Source organism: Euleptes europaea, chromosome 14, assembly GCF_029931775.1.
Source record: "Euleptes europaea isolate rEulEur1 chromosome 14, rEulEur1.hap1, whole genome shotgun sequence".
Lineage (NCBI taxonomy): Eukaryota > Metazoa > Chordata > Lepidosauria > Squamata > Sphaerodactylidae > Euleptes > Euleptes europaea.
This window is the reverse complement of record NC_079325.1, coordinates 37,213,109-37,232,091: the sequence shown is the minus strand read 5'-3', so window position 1 is coordinate 37,232,091 and position 18,983 is coordinate 37,213,109. Positions and strand designations below refer to the sequence as shown.

The following is an 18,983-nucleotide window of genomic DNA, read 5'->3' as shown; positions in this document are numbered from 1 at the left end:
CAGCAGATGCTGAGGAAGACCTCGCTCTGCTGGGGGCTCTCTAAGCTAGACCAATGATACCTACTCAGTGGCTTGGGGGCCACACGTGGCTTGTGTGGCCATGGTTCCCCATGTGGCCCCTGTCCCATGTTTAGGGAAAAGAGGGCAAGGCCATCCCTTAGTAGGGCCTGCAGTTGGCAGAAACAGGTAAGCTGCTTCATGATGGAAGTTCTAGTTAAGTAGCGGTGTAGCGGTTAAGAGCAGTGGTTTGGAGCGGTGGATTCCCCACTCCTCCACATGAGCGGCAGACACTAATCTGGTAAACTGGATTTGTTTCCCCACTCCTGCACATGAAGCCAGCTGCGTGACCTTGGGCCAATCCCACTCGCTCAGCCCCACCTACCTCACAGGGTGTCTGTTGTGGGGAAGGGAAGGTGATTGTAAGCTGGTTTGATTCTTCCCTAAGTGGTAGAGAAAGTCAGCATATAAAGAGCAACTCTTCTTCTTCCTCCTCTTCCTCCCCCCACCCCATGAGGGGCAGGCTTCATGCCAAAGATGGAAGTAAATGTGGCTTTTTTGGTGGTCGGTAATTAGTAACGTGGCTCTCCACGAGCCGTGGAGCGAGTACCACTGAATTCTTTGAGCCCGTGGGGACAACCCCAAAATGGCTGTTGCTGGAGGTGACGCCAACCACAAATTGATGGTTGCAGAGGCAGAGCCACAAGCGTAGAGGAAGCCTAGCTGCAGAGGAGTAATTAAAAATACATCAGGAAAGAGGGATGAGGAAGAATAAAACCAGCACCGTGGTAGCAGCTACCACTGAAGCAATGCTATTTTATTCTGCATAGCCAATCAGATCTCTAGTGGCCAATCAGAAGCCTTTCTGGGCAAGAGCCCCACCTGACTCCACCCACTTTCTAAAAAAAAATCACTTGGTGAGCACTAAGAAAGATGTCGGCAGTAGCTGTGGCACTCATTGGCACTATGTTGGAGACCCTTGCAGTACAGAGCTGGATAAAGCAATGATCTGACAATATAAACATATTCATGCTTACATTTAATGGCCGAGAACCAGCTTTGTATGCAGAAGGTATCTCAGTTCTTGGTGCCTCCAGTCAAAGAATCTCAGACAGCCGATGCTAGGAAATATCTCGCCCTGCCTGGACTCTAGACACTGCCAATCAGAAGACACATTACGGGCTAGATGCACCAACGGTCCAACTCTGCATAATGCAGCTTCATACACACAAAGCCACCTTGTTTTTCTGAATATGGTCAGGGATATCTCCTCCCATCTCTCTCTAAGCCGTGAGATCAGGGCTAAGCAGGGAGCACTAAGCGAAAAGCCAGCATTTGAACCGCAGCCATAAAAATTAAATTTCCCTGTCCTTGTATCCTGTTGGGTCACATGCAAGCCTGCATGGTATCTCTTTGGCTCTAAACATTTAGCTTCCTGAGAAGTGTTTCAGGAAAAGCAGGTTTGCCAGTACTCAAGATCAAAAATCCAGATAAACGAATGAAGACAAACAGTGACATGTGTCCATGTTTCCTTATGCACAGGTCTTTTCAACCTCTGAGCACAGCACCACACCAAGCAAGGCACTTCTAAATTTCACTGTAACCCTTACAACAGTGCTTCACGGAAGAGCAGCATTATTACCTCCATGTCGCAGATCTGTGGGGGGATGCCTGAGGTCAAGAGTGTGTTTGTCTACACTGAGACCTTTTTCCATTTTGGCAGAGGTAGCATTTGAACCAGGACCTCTCGAGATCACAACTCCTTCTGTAAGCCACTAGACTAGATAACTTCCCTCAGAAGTTACAAGCAGCATGTCAGCTATCTAGCGGTGCTTACTGCTTGAACCCAGCGGTCCTAGATCACAGAAGTTTCATTGCAGAGCTTGAGAAGGTGCAGAAAAGAGCAACAAAAATGATCAGGGGACTAGAGCAACTGCCCTATGAGGAGCGGTTGAAACGCTTAGGGCTGTTCAGCTTGGAAAGAAGGTGGTTAAGGGGAGACATGATAGAGGTCTATAAAATTATGCATGGTATGGAGAGAGTGGACAGGGAGAAGCTTTTCTCCCTCTCTCACAATACTAGAATGTGGAGTCATCTGCTGAAGCTGGAGGGTGAGAGATTCAAAACAGATAAAAGGAAGTATTTCTTGACACAACGCATAGTTAAAGCATGGAACTCCCTGCCCCAGGATGTGGTTATGGGTGCCAACTTGGAAGGCTTTAAGAAGGGCGTGTACATGTTCATGGAGGAGAGGGCTATTCATGGCTACTAGTAAAAATGGATAATAGTCATGATGCATACCTATTATCTCCAGTATCAGAGGAGCATGCCTATTATATTAGGTGTTGTGGAACACAGGCAGGATAATGCTGCTGCAGTCGTCTTGTTTGCAGGCTTCCTCGAGGCCCCCGGTTGGCCCCTGCATGAACAGATTGCTAGACTTGATGGACCTTGCTCTGATCCAGCATGACCTTTCTTATGTTCTTATGTTCATTCTTGCCTATCATGGCTAGACTACTGATGGTTTATCCTCCATGCCTATCTCCCTGAAGCCAGATGAATAGATCGAGGGGCTTTGTGCTGAGTCAGACCATTGGTGTCTATCAAGATCAATGGTGTCTACTCTGACTGGCAGCAGCACTCCAAGCTCTCTTGCATGGACATCTTCCATGCCTCCTGCTACCTGGTTCTTTTAACGGAGAGGCCAGGGATCAAACCTGGGACCTTTTGCATTGAAAGCACATGCTGTGCCATTCACAGCAACCCACAGTGAGGAATTCATAGGCTAGTTATGTGAGGTACCACTGCTTGACAGGTTCAGGGTGAACAATAAGCTCAGATGCCGTGTACACCCCCCCCCCCAATACCACCCAAGCTTCACCCAGCATGAAGCTTGGGTGAGAGCCAGTGTGGTGTAGTGGTTAAGAGCGGTGGTTAGGAGCGATGGACTCTGATCTGGAGAACCGGGTTTGATCCCCACTCCTCCCTATTAAGCCAGCTGGGTGACCCTGGGCTAGTCACAACTCTCTCAGCACTCTCTCAGGCCCACCTACCCCGCAGGGTATCTGTTGTGGGGAAGAGAAGGTGATTGTAAGCCAGTTTGATTTTTCCTTAAGTGGTAGAGAAAGTCGGCATATAAAAACCAACTCTTCTTCTTCGAGCAAGCCAGTGTGGTGTAGTGATAAAAGTGTCGGCCCAGGGATCTGGGAGACCCAGATTCAAATCCCCACTCTGCCAGAGAAGCTTGCTGGGTGAACTTGGGCTAGCCACATATTCACACCCTAACCCACACCTCACAGGCTTGTGGTGAGGATAAAAAGGGTGAGGGGAGAACGTGTCAGCCGCTTTGGGTCTCCATTGGGGAGAACGGGGTGCATAAACACAGTAAGTAACTACATTTCATGTTCTGAAAGAGCACATCATTCTCCCACTGCACAATGGTTGTGGTTTCAAAGGCCCCAGTCCACTCTTCTTGCCCATCGCTCTTCCCCCTGCGCAAACTAAGAAACCCACACAGCAGAATAACCTGTGCTGATGGCAGGGAAGAATGAAGAGGACAGCCAGTGCTAATGATTCTGTGATTCCGGCTGTCCCTCCAAAGGCTCACTGCCCCATAACACCTGCGCATAAAAACATCCACACCTGCAGCCACAGCCCGATCCTGACTGGAAGGAATGTGTTGCCCAGGCAACACACACACAAACCAATCCTGACAACATTCCCTTCTCACAAGATGCCCGCAGGGTAGCCCAAAAGCACCAGGGACATGGGCTGGACATGGGCTCACAACCTCCCTGAACCCACCAGGCTGGCACACATGTAGGCAGAGCATTACTCGCTGGAAGGTGGGAGTGAAGCCACACTGTGTTCTGAAAGCTCATCTGGGAAAAGCCAGTAGTGCAGTGTTTTTTTCCCTGCAGTTTTCTGAAAAAGCTAGTCTTATAGCCATTTTTGTTAAAGAGGTTCCAAGGGGAAGAGGTTTGCAAGGGGAAGATGATTCGGCTCCCCTTATGATTCTTCCACCTATGCTAACACCAGCAACCCCTTACACATTTTATTCCAACCGTCATGTGTTACAGTCCCCAACCCATAAAACAAGGTTATTGTTGAAGAGCTAAATAGCTCTCCAACCAGGCAATTGCAGCTCCCTCTGTGAACGACGATTGCCAAAGCAAGAGGGTAGAGTGGGGAAGGCATGGCCAACCAAGTACACAGAAGGATCTCACGGTAGCACAGGCCTGCCCTGCAGATCTTGAGCAGCTACTTTGTTTAGCGCCCCTCCCCCGGCCAACCATTATGGAAATAATAACCTGGGGAAAGAGCCTTGCTGGAGATCTCTATACCCATCCAGTGCAAGCAATAGCATTTTGTAATAGCTGAATAGAATGCCATCAACAAAAGATATATGGTATAGTCCTTTCCAGACTGTGCCATTCCAAATTGCAAGAAGGGAATTGCCTGGTCAGATGCTGCCATGTGCAGGAGAGAGTCTCTGCATGTAGAAAACTGGGCCATCAAGAAGATGCCTAGCCTTCTAATGTGCTAGTGTTCTGGAGTTTGTTTATATTCACCTAGGTCTTTCACACACAGACTTCCTCCTGAAGTGGTACCGTCCAAGATGGGCGCTCCTGTGTCATTACTCTGAACATGTGTATCAGCTGTTAGTCTTCACGATGTCCTCTAACAGATGCAATTGAAACTCCTACCTCTCCACTCATGCACAGAATGTACACTGCTATGAGGGTGGGTGGGGGACAGGCTGATCTCAGATATGCACAGGTTTTTTTTTTTTTTTTTAAAAGACAAGACAGCAATGCCCTGGAGCTACAAGACCAAACACCTGTTACCTCTTCAAGGACAAGGCACGTGTTATTCATCCAAATTTAGACTCTTGGTTAAATGCAAGCAATTCCTGAAGGCAGACTCCTTTAAAGTACTGTACAACTATGATCAGGTGTGTATTTATCCTGTACAGAAAAATATATACACATGCACAAGAGAACTTTTGCAAGGACTCACGGAAATGTTTCTAACAGTGATGAAGAATTATTGTTTTAAAAAACCCCAAGGTATTGGACAGTAGAGGAGCACGGAGCAGGTCTACAGGCCATCAGTAGATAGGGTTGCCAGGTCCCTCTTCGCCACCAGCAGGAGGTCTTTGGGGCGGAACCTGAGGAGGGAGGGGTTTGGGAAGGGGAGGGACTTCAATGCCATAGAGTCCAATTGCCAAAGCGGCCATTTTCTCCAGGGGAACTGATCTCTATTGGCTGGAGATCAGTTGTAATAGCAGGAGACCTCCAGCTAGTACCTGGAGGTTGGCAACCCTATCAGTAGAGATAAGGGATTTAAGAGCTCTGCAACCAACTTTTCCCACTATTGAAAGGAGAAACTGAATAAGTTGTGCAAAACAAGCCAACCAAATTTGTTCTTTGTCCAGATTTTGAATTCACCCCTTGATGCAAAATTCTGGTTTCCTTATAGCACAGTGTGCACATAGTCCTAGAAGCATACCAAACACATGCAAGCCGTGGCTCCTCCCATGTGCATTTACCAAGTTTTCACTTCAAGCTCCCGAATTTCGGCTTGCAAAACTAGCTTAACCTAGCAAGCCGAAGTCCCTACTCCTGAAGAAGCTTCACTTCTGGCTGAAGACATCTCACTGCCAAGTCAGCTTGTTCCTCAAAGGCAGACTCCAGAGAAAGTAGTGATGGGTGATCACGACTCTGATTGAATCATAATTTGATCACCAATCATGAGCAGCATCTGTGAACACTCAAAAAAATGCTCAGGTTTTAAAAATCAAGTTTACTACTTGGATTGCAAGCACTTTGCGCATGTATGTGCGTACACCGCCGCTTGGGAGCTGAGGTCCACGTGTGGGGAAAGGCACCACATTGCCTACATAACCGTGTGACAGCCCATGTATGTTGTGTGTCATGACACCATGCCCATGACTCCAGCATGTGCTGTGAAATCACGCAGCCGCGGACTCACCAGGGCCACCTATTGCAGCCGCTTGGGCGGCGGCCCCACCCCAAAATGGAGCCATTTCCAGGCGAGTGGCTCCAGTCACTTATGCCCTCGCCACACAGCCAGGTGTCTTCCTGCCCACCCCTTCTCCCTGCAGCCCATTGCAGCTTGAAGGTTGGGCTGTTGCACATGCAGGCGTCGGAGGGGGATGACACAGGAACGCTTCTGTTGCCCCACCTCCTTTGTCTATTTAAAGCTGCCTCGCCCAGACACTCAGCCTGTTTTGCCCGGCACGACGGAATCCAGCCCTCCCTTCCCTCTGTTTTTATGGTTTGTTCTTTACTTTTGTCACAGCTTAAGCAGTGTTTGGCACTGGGGCGGATCCAGTTTGGGGAAGATGTGCCTGCCTTCCCCCAATTAGGGACCCCAATCAGGGGTCTTGGGATGGAGCCCTATCATGGATGTCCAGCTCGGAGGCTGTCGTGTAGCTCCACTCCCAGGTGACGAAGGAACCACTCAAGAGATTTATGTCCTAGTGCAGGGGTGGGGAACCTTTTTTCTGCCAAGGGCCATTTGGATATTTTTAACATCATTCGCGGGCCATTCAAAATTATCAACTTAAAAATTAGCCTGCTATATTTGGTCAAACATTTAGCCAAGAAGCACGACCGGAGACAGCTCCAAGTGTCTGCCACATAGAGTGACTCGCTTTTGAGCTCTGCTGTCCCCAGCTGGGCCCAAGAGATTCAGACAAGGCAGCATCCTTCTGAGCTAGAGATCTGCCAGGACCCATGAAGGGCCAGACCAAATGATTTCGCGGGCCTTATACAGCCCCTGGGCCTGGCGTTCCCCACCCCTGTCCTAGTGGAACCACTGATTCACCACTCCGGTTGCTACCCCGACACGCGGGCTGGGGATAATTTTATCGGTTGACAGGGTGGTCCCCCGATGCCTGGATCCGTTCCCTATGCCTTGCCAATGCTCCATTCCATTGTAACCAATAAAGCTCTGGCCTTTGTTATCCCAATTTGTTGTGTGTGTGTTTTATTCTCCTCTCTGTTTCCTGGCAGGGCCGCTTTGCCCTTAGGACCACAACTGTTGCTACCAGCCAGCTGTCTGATTGAAGAACGCCACCAGCCACGCAGCTACAAAGTCAACACATAACAGTCCAAGCGCAGCTGGAAGTAAGAGTGAACAGCCAGAGAGAGAAACAGGCATCATCAGCAGGGCCCGTTCATTCAGTTTTTTAGCAGGTTATTTGTGAGGACTGTAGAATATCTCAGACAAAAGCTCTCAGGCAAAAGCCCCCAAACCTTAACTACCTTTTACAACAATGCTTAGCAACTATACTGCCCAGGAGCCCAGCATAGGGTCAACACCGGCAGTCAGTTTTGCAAAGCCCATCACAAAAATATCTCAAGGAAATCTGTATTGCGTGCAGTTCTCCACCACTCAGTTCTTGCCTGCATCAACGGAAGATCCCATATTTCCTCCACGGAGATTGCCAGCCACAAGCTCACCACAATTGTGTCCAATCTCAGCATCCTTAACACATTTTAACTAAGACGTGGTTAACAAAGGCAGCAGATAATTGTTTTCATAAACAGATTTTAATAAAAGAACTTTAAACCAAAATGTTTCAAGGAAGAGGAAAATCAGTTTTGTATGGTCTGAGAAAGTAATCCCACACTTGATAATGGTGCAAGAGTCCAGTAGCACCTTAAAGACTAACAAAATTTCTGGCAGGGTATGAGCTTTCGTGAGCTGTGGCTCACGAAAGCTTATACCCTGCCAGAAATTTTGTTAGTCTTTAAGGTGCTACTGGACTCTTGCTCTTTTCTGCTGCTAGTGACAGACTAACATGGCTACCCATCATGTTAATGGTGCATCTCTCTTGAATTTTATACGGCACTTCCCTACCAAGGGCCAGGCATATGGGTTCCACAATTGTGATAACAGCATTCCCTTTATTATGGAACCAAACAACTCAAAACGTTGACATTGAACGGGTGCATACATTTTTCCAAATGAATGAAAAACCCATTTCAATCCATGTGCTTGAGTAACACAACCATATGAGGAAAGCAAATAAAAGCACACCAATGTGTTGCCTGGCCCTGGAGCCCTCCTCCATCTCCACTCTGCCTGCATCATGTTGTGTGTTCTCGCGTGAGTCCTGGCAAGTGGGGAGATAGCAGGAGTCTCTCTCCCCTGTATTGTGTAATTTGGCCCTCAGTCATTCCCAGTGCAGCAGAACTACCAGCGCTTGAAAGAGGCATGCATGATGTGTGTCTGCATGAGTCACTGTTCTGGGTGCGGCAGGAAACACTTTCAACGCAGGGTCTCCTGCTAAGGTTGCCAACCTCCAGGCATTGATTCCCATTACATTTTGGGTTATGTTTATGTGAGTCAATATTCTGTGTGTCTTTGGGTTGAACCTCCAGGCAGTGGCTGGAGATCTCCCTGAATTACAACAGGTCTCCAGATGAAAGAAATCTGTACCCCTGGAGAAAATGGCTGCTTTGGAAGGTGGACTGTATAGCATTATACTCTGCTGAGGACCCTCCCCAAACCCTGCCCTTCTCAGGCTCCACCCGACCAACCTCCAGGTATTCCCCAATCTGGAGCTGGCAACACTAATCGATCTGGACACTTTTGTCACCATGATGCACCTCAGTGGACCATGGGGAACATAAATTAAGTCCTTGGGGTACTCACCTGGGAACGGCTGTAGCCCAGCAAGTAACAGCAGGAGGCAGACAAAGAGGGAAGCACCAGATGAACCAAGTGAAACACGTAAGTGTAACAGAACATTGTCAAGGAACCAACTGAAAACAAACGCAAAAACCAAAGGAATATGCATGCATCATAATTGTACAGGGAGATGCTGTTCTGGCCCCTGTACCAATACTTTAGAAAAGAAATCAGACTTTAGAAAAGGGCTGTGGCTATTACCAAAGAACCGGGGGGGGGGAGAGTAATCACCCCCCAAAGCCAGCCGAGCCACAGCTGCCTGAGGGTTACAAGGCATTCACAAGCAACCCAAAGAGGCTCTCCTATCCTTTGACACGGCTAATGGTTAACAGCCTCCTTCCAGTTCGGACTCTAAATTAATACTGGAGTGCAGTGGCTACAAGACCCAGTTTAAGTCTATCCTCTGCCATGAATTCACTGCACAGCCTTTGGCAAGTCCCCATTCTCTCAGGCCCATATCTACAATATGGGGATGATTCTGGTCAACCTGTCAAAAACTTTACAATGAGACCGGGCACACAAAATGATCTGAAAGCACTATATAAATGCTAAGTATTCTCAGCTGGCAGAACCACAGCCTAACAGCAGCAGGATCAGACTAAAGGTCCTTCTAGCCCATAAACCTATTTCTAACCATAGCCAACCCAAAGCCTCCAGGAAGTCCACAGGCAAGAGTACATGGGCGGCAGCCTCCCCTCATTCAGTGCCTTTAGTTCTTCTCTTCCTGCCCCAAAGAGCTTGCAATCGAAACATCAAAAGCAGAAGAAGAGACAGCAAAAGAGGCAGGATCAGGTCTCCTCTTACACTTGGACGTTGATGAAGCCAGCAACTTTGGGATACCATCAGCAAACAGCAGCTAACTTCTGATCTGACGGGACAGTAGAAAAAGAAACCTTTGCTGCCAGCGGAGTCTCAGTATGGCCGCCTTGCCTCTTCCCTGTAAACAGCAAATCCTTAGGTGACTGCGCAAGATGTCAATAAACCAGAACAGCCCGAGGACAAAAATTTACACTGCATTAATAGCAAGTTTATCTTGTGCAACTACTCCGACTGAACTCGAGGCCTGCTAGAGCACCGCTAGAAAGGAAAAAAAGACATCTAAGGCTATTGCGAACCCCAGCTATACACTGATAGATGAGGCTGCCTGCTGGACCTCTGCATTATGTACTGCTATGGCCTTGCCTCTTTCTAAACAAGCCTCTGTTGAGACTGGATAATTCTGCCACAGCTGTGCTTGGGATCAATCACTCCTGACGGAGATACATCCTCAGAGGAGATCACGATGAATTCACTCTTCTCTACTTAAGGATAGATGGACTCACATTCTAGCTGTATCTGAAGAAAGCGAGCCGTGACTCATGAAAGCTCACACACCCTGCCAGAAATTGTGTTAGTCTTTAAGGTGGTACTGGACTCTTGCTCATATCCTCAGAGGAGGCTGCCTGTTTGTCTCTCTGCATAAGCCATTGAACTGGGCTGCTGATAAACTGATTTGACTATGCCTCATCAAGAAAGTAGAGGGTAGGATAAGCAAACTTCTATTCACCTGCCCTCTAAGAGATTGTTTTGGCACACAATGGTGAAGCAGGTCTCCAATTATAAATCAAAAAAATCTTCAGGTATCAGAAATTTGGGGAATCTGCACTAGTACCACAGTCTCTTAACCATGGGATATTTATATTTGGGAAAGAGAGCTAGAAAGAGGCTTAGACCCCCTTCTTTTAAAAAGTATCAACACACCTGGTCCTTCGTGTTTAAGGACGCAAATCGTAAATCTTCACCTCGCTTCTTCCAGATACCCTTCAACAGACCTTTCTCCTTGCCAGACTATTTCCGCTGGTTAGAAATTCATAAGTTCAGACGAGCTTTCTTGTTGGCAAGATGTAATGCCCTAGACTCAGCTGAGACACAAGGGCGATACAATAAAATTACTGCAGAAGAACAAAAATGCCCATTTTGTCCGGATCAAGTAGACTCCCTAGCCCACACTGTTTTAGCATGTCCACAAAATAAATATATCACTCCCTGGATAAATCAGCTAAAGACACTTTCTGAGAGGCAGATACTGCATTATCTGCTGTCAAATAGATTGGTCAATTTATTGTCGAAGGCTTTCACGGTCAGAGTTCATTGGTTCTTGTAGGTTATCCGGGCTGTGTAACCATGTAACAGGAAACAGGAAAGAAATACCAAGACCACGGTTACACAGCCCGGATAACCTACAACAGGGGTCCTCAAACTTTTTAAACAGGGGGCCAGTTCACTGTCCCTCAAACACTATGGGGGGCCGCCCGCCCGCCCCCCGCCCAAACGGGAAGGCAGCCAGGCGCCCAGGCAAAGAAAAGTTAACTTGCGGCAGGAGGACATGCCGCCCCTCCCCCAGGTGCCTCTCCATTACCGACACTCCCCCCTTCGCTGGGCTGAGAGACCCCCCCACCGCCGCCGCCATGCGCCCTCCTTTCCCGCCTCCTGGAGCGGGAGGCGGGCTGGGCTGGCCCCCTGCTTGGCAAAGAGCGCCTGAGGGGGAGGGGGAAGGGCACGGGAGGAGGCCGGCGGGAGATGGGGGTCTCTCAGCCCTCCCCTCCCCGGAGGCGCTGTCACCCAAGCCCCCCGCGCGGGGACCCAGACGCTCGCTCACCCGCTTGCCTCGCTTGGCATGCAGGCAGACAGGGATGTTCATCTTCCAGCCCAGCATGGCTCCTTCAGGGCTGCTGCGGCTGCTGCGGAAGGAGCAGCAGCGGCGAGGGGCACATTGCAGTCCGAGGCGGCGCCTCCCATCCCCCGAGCCGCGCACGCGCCTGGGGAAAGGAAGGCGGCGGCTCTTCGGGGCCGCCGCGGTGGGGAAGGCGCAGAGGCGGCAGCGGCTCCCGGGTCGGTGCAGGTGTCGCCGCTCCGCAGCTGCCACCGACGCTTTATATGGCGAACGGCCGCCTTAGTTTGGGGGAGGGACGGGCGCGGTGGCGGCTCCGGAGGGAGCCGTGTTCAGGACCCTGACGGGCCAGATCCGGCCCGCGGGCCGTAGTTTGAGGACCCCTGACCTACAAGAACCAGATTGGTCAATTCCGTGAGAGATGTGGCAACCTTTCTCTTTATAGCGTCAAGGAAAAATTAAATTTCATTTCCCCTTTTTAAAGTGCGAAGTGGTTGATGGATAGCCAGTGGCTGCTAAATCTAGGGAAAGGTATCAACACACATACATAAAAGTGAGAGGCTGCAAGACGACACAGAAGACACTGTTGCCAGGATTCTGACAGAGAGGGTCAGTTTGATGATTACCTTCACAGGAAGGTAATCTTAACAAAATATAGCAAATAAAATAAAAGCGTTACCAGGAACAGCCCGACATCCAGCCAGGTTCCACTCACTACATCGAGATAGGACAACAGCAACCCATCCCATTTGCAAACACCACAGAGTGGAGAACAGGGAGGGAGAAACCAGACAGAGGAAAACCTACCAGAAATTCGCAATCCGAGGCAAGCCACATCAGATAGAAGATTTATAAAACTCAGACTCCATTCTAAAGGTACAAGCCGTCCGAACACGCTACCATTACAAAACCCCAGAGACCAGGGGTAGGCTGAACAAATGTTGTCATGAACAGGCGAAGTTGCCTTACACAGAATCAGACCCCTGTCACATTGACCCTGACAGGCCATGGCTCTCCAGGGTCAAGCAGAAAATGGTTTCTCTCAACACTTGCCACTTAGAGATCCTTTAACTGGAGACAGCAAGGACTGAACCCATGGCTTTCCACATACAAAGCTCCAGAGCCAAATGTAAAACGTATTTGCCGCTGTAGTCTTCAAAGGGAGATTATTGTTTTTGGAACTGCTCCAGCCCATACCTTCTGGCTACTGCCAAACACAATGACTGTAGGCAAAAACCCCAGACACCCCCGAACGCCACCCACATACAATAATTCTAAACAATATGAATGCACCATCTAGATTTTCTTAAAAGCAGCAGTCGCAAAATGTATAACCACATTAGCTGACGTTGATTCTTTGATACTCTCGTTCTCCATTAACCTTCTGCTACCATGTGCTCCCCCTCAATTTTTAGTTGTAGATTCCAAAAGCGGGGGGGAACTAGATTACTTGCACACAATATCAGTGAGGCAAAAAGTGGTATAAAGGGTGGGCCACAATTCCAAGCAAAACTCCTATCCCCACCAACTATTTCCAGCGGAAGATACTTTTGAAAACTTCCCCCTTAAAAAAATTAAAAAGGAAGATGGTTCAAAGCAGCTCATACAAAACCTCTTCTAAATTAGGTCGTGGGGATACTGGAATTAATTTAGCTTTTATAGATTTATTTATACACTCCCTTTTCTTTTGAATTATACAAGTGGTAAAACGGTCTTACAATTTTCATGAATTAGTCTTCTGGCGTTGTCCTATCGAACATTGTTTTCTTCTTCACTTGAATGTTTTATATACGTGAATATGAATTTTACCCGTCAAACACCGTAACAATAATAAGAGTAAACGTAAATTACAACTCCAAAGAATAGGGATCAATGAGCAGAAAAGAAAAACAGAGGAGAGAAGGGGGGATGTCAGAGCTAATAACTGATTCTATAACCTTAGGCAGATCATGAGAGGGAGGGCACCTTGGCCATCTTCTGGGCATGAAGTATGGGTCACTGGGGGTGTGAGGGGGAGGTAGTTCAGAATTTCCTGCACTGTGCAGGGGGTTGGACTAGATGACCCTGGTGGTCCCTTCCAACTTTATGATTGTATACTATGATTCTATTCTAATACAAGCAAATGAAGTTGGAGGCCAAGAACAGAAGAACAGGGGGAAACACAAAGACAGCTCAGCAAGGATCACTGCTGAGAATGGGGTGGGGGGACAGATGTCATTCCCAAGGGGAGGAATGACCCAAACATGAATCAGGACCAAGAGAAGCTGGGAAAAGGGGCCATGACCAATGACAGGAGTGGGGTGGGGAGGCACATAAGGTGTAAAACAGCAAGTGTGTGTGTGGTGGTGGGGGAGTAATGACGGCTATGGGTAAGGAAAGAAAATGTGAGATGAACAGCTATAACCAAAGCCGAGCATTTACTCCGGGGTGGGAAATAACGGAGGCGAGGCGGACACGGCCCATCCAAGGGGAACCGTCGCCAACAGGAAGGCCGGAGGAAGGGACTGCCTGCAGCCATTCACGCACGGGAAGTTTGGCCTTGCCCCCTCTAGATGCACCTTTCCCCCCTCTGAATTCTCACAACTCTGCAGGGGGGGGGCTTATGGTCGGGTTTTGAGACTTCAGAGGGGGGGAAACGTGCATCTGGAGAGGGGCAAACCCAAGGCCACACGTCCCGGGCATCAATGGCCTGGGAGTCCTGGCCCGGAGGGGAAGAGAATTTTTTTTGGGGGGGTGGGTGGGGAGAATCACCCAGATCCAACACGAGCGTGCCCAGAAACAGAGCAACGGGGGTGGGGGTGGAAAGAACAAAAGAGCCCCGACGGGGTGGGGGGTCTGCCCCAGGGGCCGGGATGCCAGCCCGCGGGCGCTTACCGGGCGGGCTGGCCAGGAGGCAGCAGGCGAAGGGCAGGAGGCGGAGGAGCGGCGGCGGCAGGCGCATCCTTCAGCGGCGGCGCGCGGCGGGCATGGCCGGGACCCAGAGGCGGCCGCAGCGACTCCCTCGCCGGCAGCAGCGGAGGCGCAGCTGCGGCAGCGGCTCCGACGAGCCCAGCAGAGGCGGGGCGGGGCCGGCGGGGGCCGGCGGGCCAATGGCGGCGCGGCGCCCGGGCAGGCCCCGCCCCACACCGCCCACCTGGGCATCCCGGCAGGTGCGTGGGGAGCCGGGGCGCCTGCGCGACGCGCCTCGGCCCCGGAACCTGCGTTGGGATCGAGGCTCGTCCTCGTGATCCGTTCTTGTTCCACAAAGCCTTTATTGGCTTTTTAACATTAATTTTGATTTAGTTTTTTTGTTTTTTTTTTAAATGCAGTTTGGTCACATTTTAGTCCTTGGGCATCACCAAATTCCCAGCCAGGACGCTGCTTTGAGATACAATCGTTTGCAAAGTAGGAACAGTGTTGGTTCTTGGAGGTTATCCGGGCTGTGTGACCGTGGTCTTGGTAGTTTCTTTCCTGACGTTTCGCCAGCAGCTGTGGCCGGCATCTTCAGAGGAGTCACACTGGACAGTGTCAGTGTCAAGTGTGTAGGAAGAGTAATTTATAGTCAGAAAGGGGGTTGGGTTTGAGCTGAGTCAACCCAACCCAACCCAACCCCCTTTCTGACTGTATATTACTCTTCCTACACACTTGACACTGAGAGACACTGTCCTTCAGTGTGACTCCTCTGAAGATGCCGGCCACAGTTGCTGGCAAAATGTCAGGAAAGAAAATTCCAAGACCACGGTCACACAGCCCGGATAACCTACAAGAACCGATGAACTCTGACCGTGAAAGCCTTCGACAATATAATGTATTCTAATTTATTTATTTTTTTGTTTAGAGTTTTTTTTTTTAAATCTCACCCTTCATCTTGGGCGCCTACATGTCGCGAGGGCATGGCTACAATGACCAAGTAGCAGAGGAAACGCACTCTGCACACGCTCAAAAGTCTCACTTGGTTTCAAAATACATACTGGGGCGAAGTGCCTAAGAAGTCGCAATCTATAAGGGTGGCTTATTGGACTAAGAATCAATTGGTACGAGGCAAAATGTGGTCTGTGAGCCAGGACTGTGGTTCCAATTGATTTATTCTAATTTATTTATTTATTGTTTAGTTGTTTTTTTAATATCTCCCTTCATCTTGGGTGCCTACGTGATGTCACGAGGTCGTGCCTTGGCTACAATGACCAAGTAGCAGAGGAAACACACTCTGCACACGCTCAAAGGTCTCACTTGGTTTCAAAAATACTTACTGGGGCGAAGTGCCTAAGAAATTGCAATCTATAGGGGTGGCTCTGGACTAAGAATAAATTGGTACGAGGCAAAATGTGGTCTGTGAGCCAGGACTGTGGTGAGGTAACTGCTTTCAGCGCAGGTACACAAGAAAATAAATGCCATGCACACAATGGCCAAACATGGCAGATTACACGCTTTTTCTCTTACCGCACAGCTAGCTAGGCAATACGCAAAGCAAAGCCCTTATCAACTAGATTTTGTGACTTGAACACAATCTAGGATACGTTTGTTTGCCATGGTCAAACACTGCCACCAGGTGGCCGATACCAACCAATTCACAAAACCCAGAGGGATAAAAGATGCTACCACGAAACAGGGAGTAAATTTTCAAATTCCCTGGAACTCTTGATCAAGTTGCAAGTTCAGTAGAGAGAAAAGGGAAGAAGGGCGGGGGAGTTTGAAAAGGGGGGAAATTACCCCTTGATATCACATTAGCCACTTGGAGTTCCTTGAAAGGACAGTGAAATTTAAAAGAAACAGATTAAATAAATGACAACAAGTGAATAAATCAATGACGATAACAGCAAAGGGGGCACATGTCTTATTAAGTGGGATAACACTGGGTGTGTCTGACAAAGCAGGCTCCAGGCCAAAAACTGATTCCATAGCGCATTTGTTTTGGATGTTAGGGCATTGCATTTTACCGCTTGAATTGTAAAGTTGTGGGTTTAAAATTGTTGCAGGTCACTTTGACGGGAGAGAGATGAATGGGAAGGCAGGGGATACATTATCTGAATATGTAAGATAATTTGGCAGTAGCCATGTTGATCCATAGAAAAATTCCCCAAACAAACAAACAAACAAAAAACACCTTTCCCCCAGAAAGATAGTATCAAACCAGGTTTGGAAAGGATCACAGTAATGTTGAAGAAAGTCCAGCACGTCGACAGGAGGAAATGTTATTTGGATGCACAAAAACAAAACAAACCCTACTCCAGTTTGAATGTTAACCTGGAACAAACCTTCTCTATGGAAGCAATTTATATTAGTTTAAATGCTAACCTGGAGCAAACCTTCTAAGTGGAAGCAATTTATATTAGAACCACCTGAACAATACACAACCTTATGCAAGCCCAGGGTTTTTCATCAGGATGGATGAGCAAAAAACCAAAAAGGTGAAAGGCGAAATATTTATATGTTCTGAAGAGAAATCAGAGTATGAATGCAGCTCGACATGCCTACGGTATAGGCAGAATATTCTGCAATTGGGTCAATTTACTATATAAGGCACCAAGAGCCAGAATAGTAAGCAATGGTAGTTCTTCACCCTTTTTCCAATTAGGAACGAGTGTGAGATAGGGATACTCAATTTCTCCATTAGTGTTTAATTTATCAATTGAAATTCTGGCAATAGCAATACAACAACATCAGGACATCAGACATTAGTTTCCAACAAAATACTACCCAAATGCTCTTATATGCTAATGATATTGTGTTGACAATACAGGATCCAAAGGCCTCTGTGCAGAATTTAAATAAATTAATAATGGATTTGGGGGCAGTCTGTGGATATAAAGTTACTAATACCAAATCAGTATTGATGGGTATAGAGTTAATGGAAGATGATCAACAATTCATTGTTGAAATAGTTAACTCATCATGGAAGACTGAGAGGATAAAGCACTTAGGCGTCTTAATCTCAAGTAATCTAGGCTCCATGATGCAGCAAAATCTATGCCCAGCTATTAAGAAATTGTTTAAAGAACTGGACTAAAAATAATCTCTCTTGGTTGGGACAAATTGCCCTTATTAAGAGGAAAATACAATAAGAAGAAGAGTTGGTTTTTAATGCCTTGCTTTTCTCTACCATAAGGAGTGTCAAAGCAGTTTACAACTGCCTTCCCTTCCCCTCCCCTCCCCATAAGAGACACCTTGCGAGGTAGGTGGGGCTGAGAGAGTTGTGAGAAAACTGTGACTTGCCCAAGGTCACCAAAGCAGGCTTCATGTGGAGGAGTGGGAAATCGAACCCAGTTCTCCAGATTAGAATTCACCGCTCTTAACCACTATACCACACTGACTAACAAAGCTCTTCTTTATAATCATGCCACTCCCACTGTTAGTTAAATGCTCAACACTATTTCAAATTCATAAATGTATCTGGGAACTGAATACTTCAATAAACACGGGGCAATGGTGGCATGATGGCTCTTTGTATCAAGAGATATTACCTTGCTTTTAGGCTCCAGGTAATAACTCTGGTTTGGAAGGGATAAGACCCAGGTAGTCTGGGTAACAGAGCAGTACGATCTCTCTTGTCTGCTTAACGTTTGGATCTGAAAAAAACAGCAAACAAAGAGCAGATCCAGGTACAATGCATAGTCACATTATAGCACTGGTTAAGGCATGGGATCAGAGTAAAAAGAAACTGACTAGATAGTTCTCTATGCATGCCAGTATTACATCATAACAAATTTTCAGAGGCCTTTCAAAAAGTGATTTCAGAGTATGGGAGGGGGCTAAGAATGACGAGGATATCTGACTTTCGTAACGATCAAGCTATCAAATCGTTTGCAGAACTTCAAGGTGAAGCTGATGAAACCCCCTTGCCATTCTTTCAATATCTCCAGATAAAGAGTTTCATTCAAACTAAATCAAACTAGAGGAATATTCTCCGCCCGCCTAATAAATTGGAGTGTATTTTAAATTATACAGAGCTAGATAGGTAATCAGTAGCAACTATCTATGGCTTGCTTGCAGAATTAGAAGGCAGGAGTACAATCTATAAGAACAGGTGGGAAAGAGATCTGCATATAACTATTTCAGAAGATCTTTGGCAGGAATAGCATGAGGTATTGTAAAGGTATATAGGTATAAGAGTAAATATGTTTAAAATCATGTATAGATGGTACCTTACACTTGAAAGGACTGCAAAAATGTTGGCACTTCTAAGATGTGTTGGTGATGTAATAAAAAGGTTGGCACCTTTGTCTGGTGGTATTGCCCACTAGTTCAAGAATTTTGGACCAACATATTTAGGGAGATAAACAATATTATAAACTGCAAGTTAATATGTGTACCAAGATAGCTCTGCTTAGTATTTTACCAGGAGATTTCTAAAAGGAAAAAAAATACGCACTTAAAAATTTACTGGTTGCAGCTTGACAATTGCTTGACAATTGCTCGCACAGGCCCGGAAACAGCCATATTTGCTGGGCATAGATGGATGGCCACATAAGGTATGGCACGTGGTAATAATGGATAAAATTACAGTATATAAAAAGATCTGCAAAGGTAAAATCAATTCCCAGGAGAGGTTAGTTAAGACATGGCTTCCATATCAGATGTTGGAATGGACACAAACCAAAGGAGCAGGTCAAAAAATCTTAAGATGTATTTGAAT

The 18,983-nt window shown here is 47.5% G+C and overlaps 1 protein-coding gene across 1 annotated transcript in view; it reads right to left on the bottom strand.

Moving 5' to 3' along the window:
• The window catches only part of NPDC1 (neural proliferation, differentiation and control 1), a 61,509-nt gene extending 47,197 nt beyond the window's left edge, over positions 1–14,312 (bottom strand). The window contains exon 1 of the mRNA XM_056860116.1: positions 14,246–14,312. Coding sequence (XP_056716094.1) covers positions 14,246–14,312 — 67 coding nt within the window. The remainder of the gene's footprint in view (positions 1–14,245) is intronic.
• Between the last annotated feature and the right edge of the window lie 4,671 nt (positions 14,313–18,983).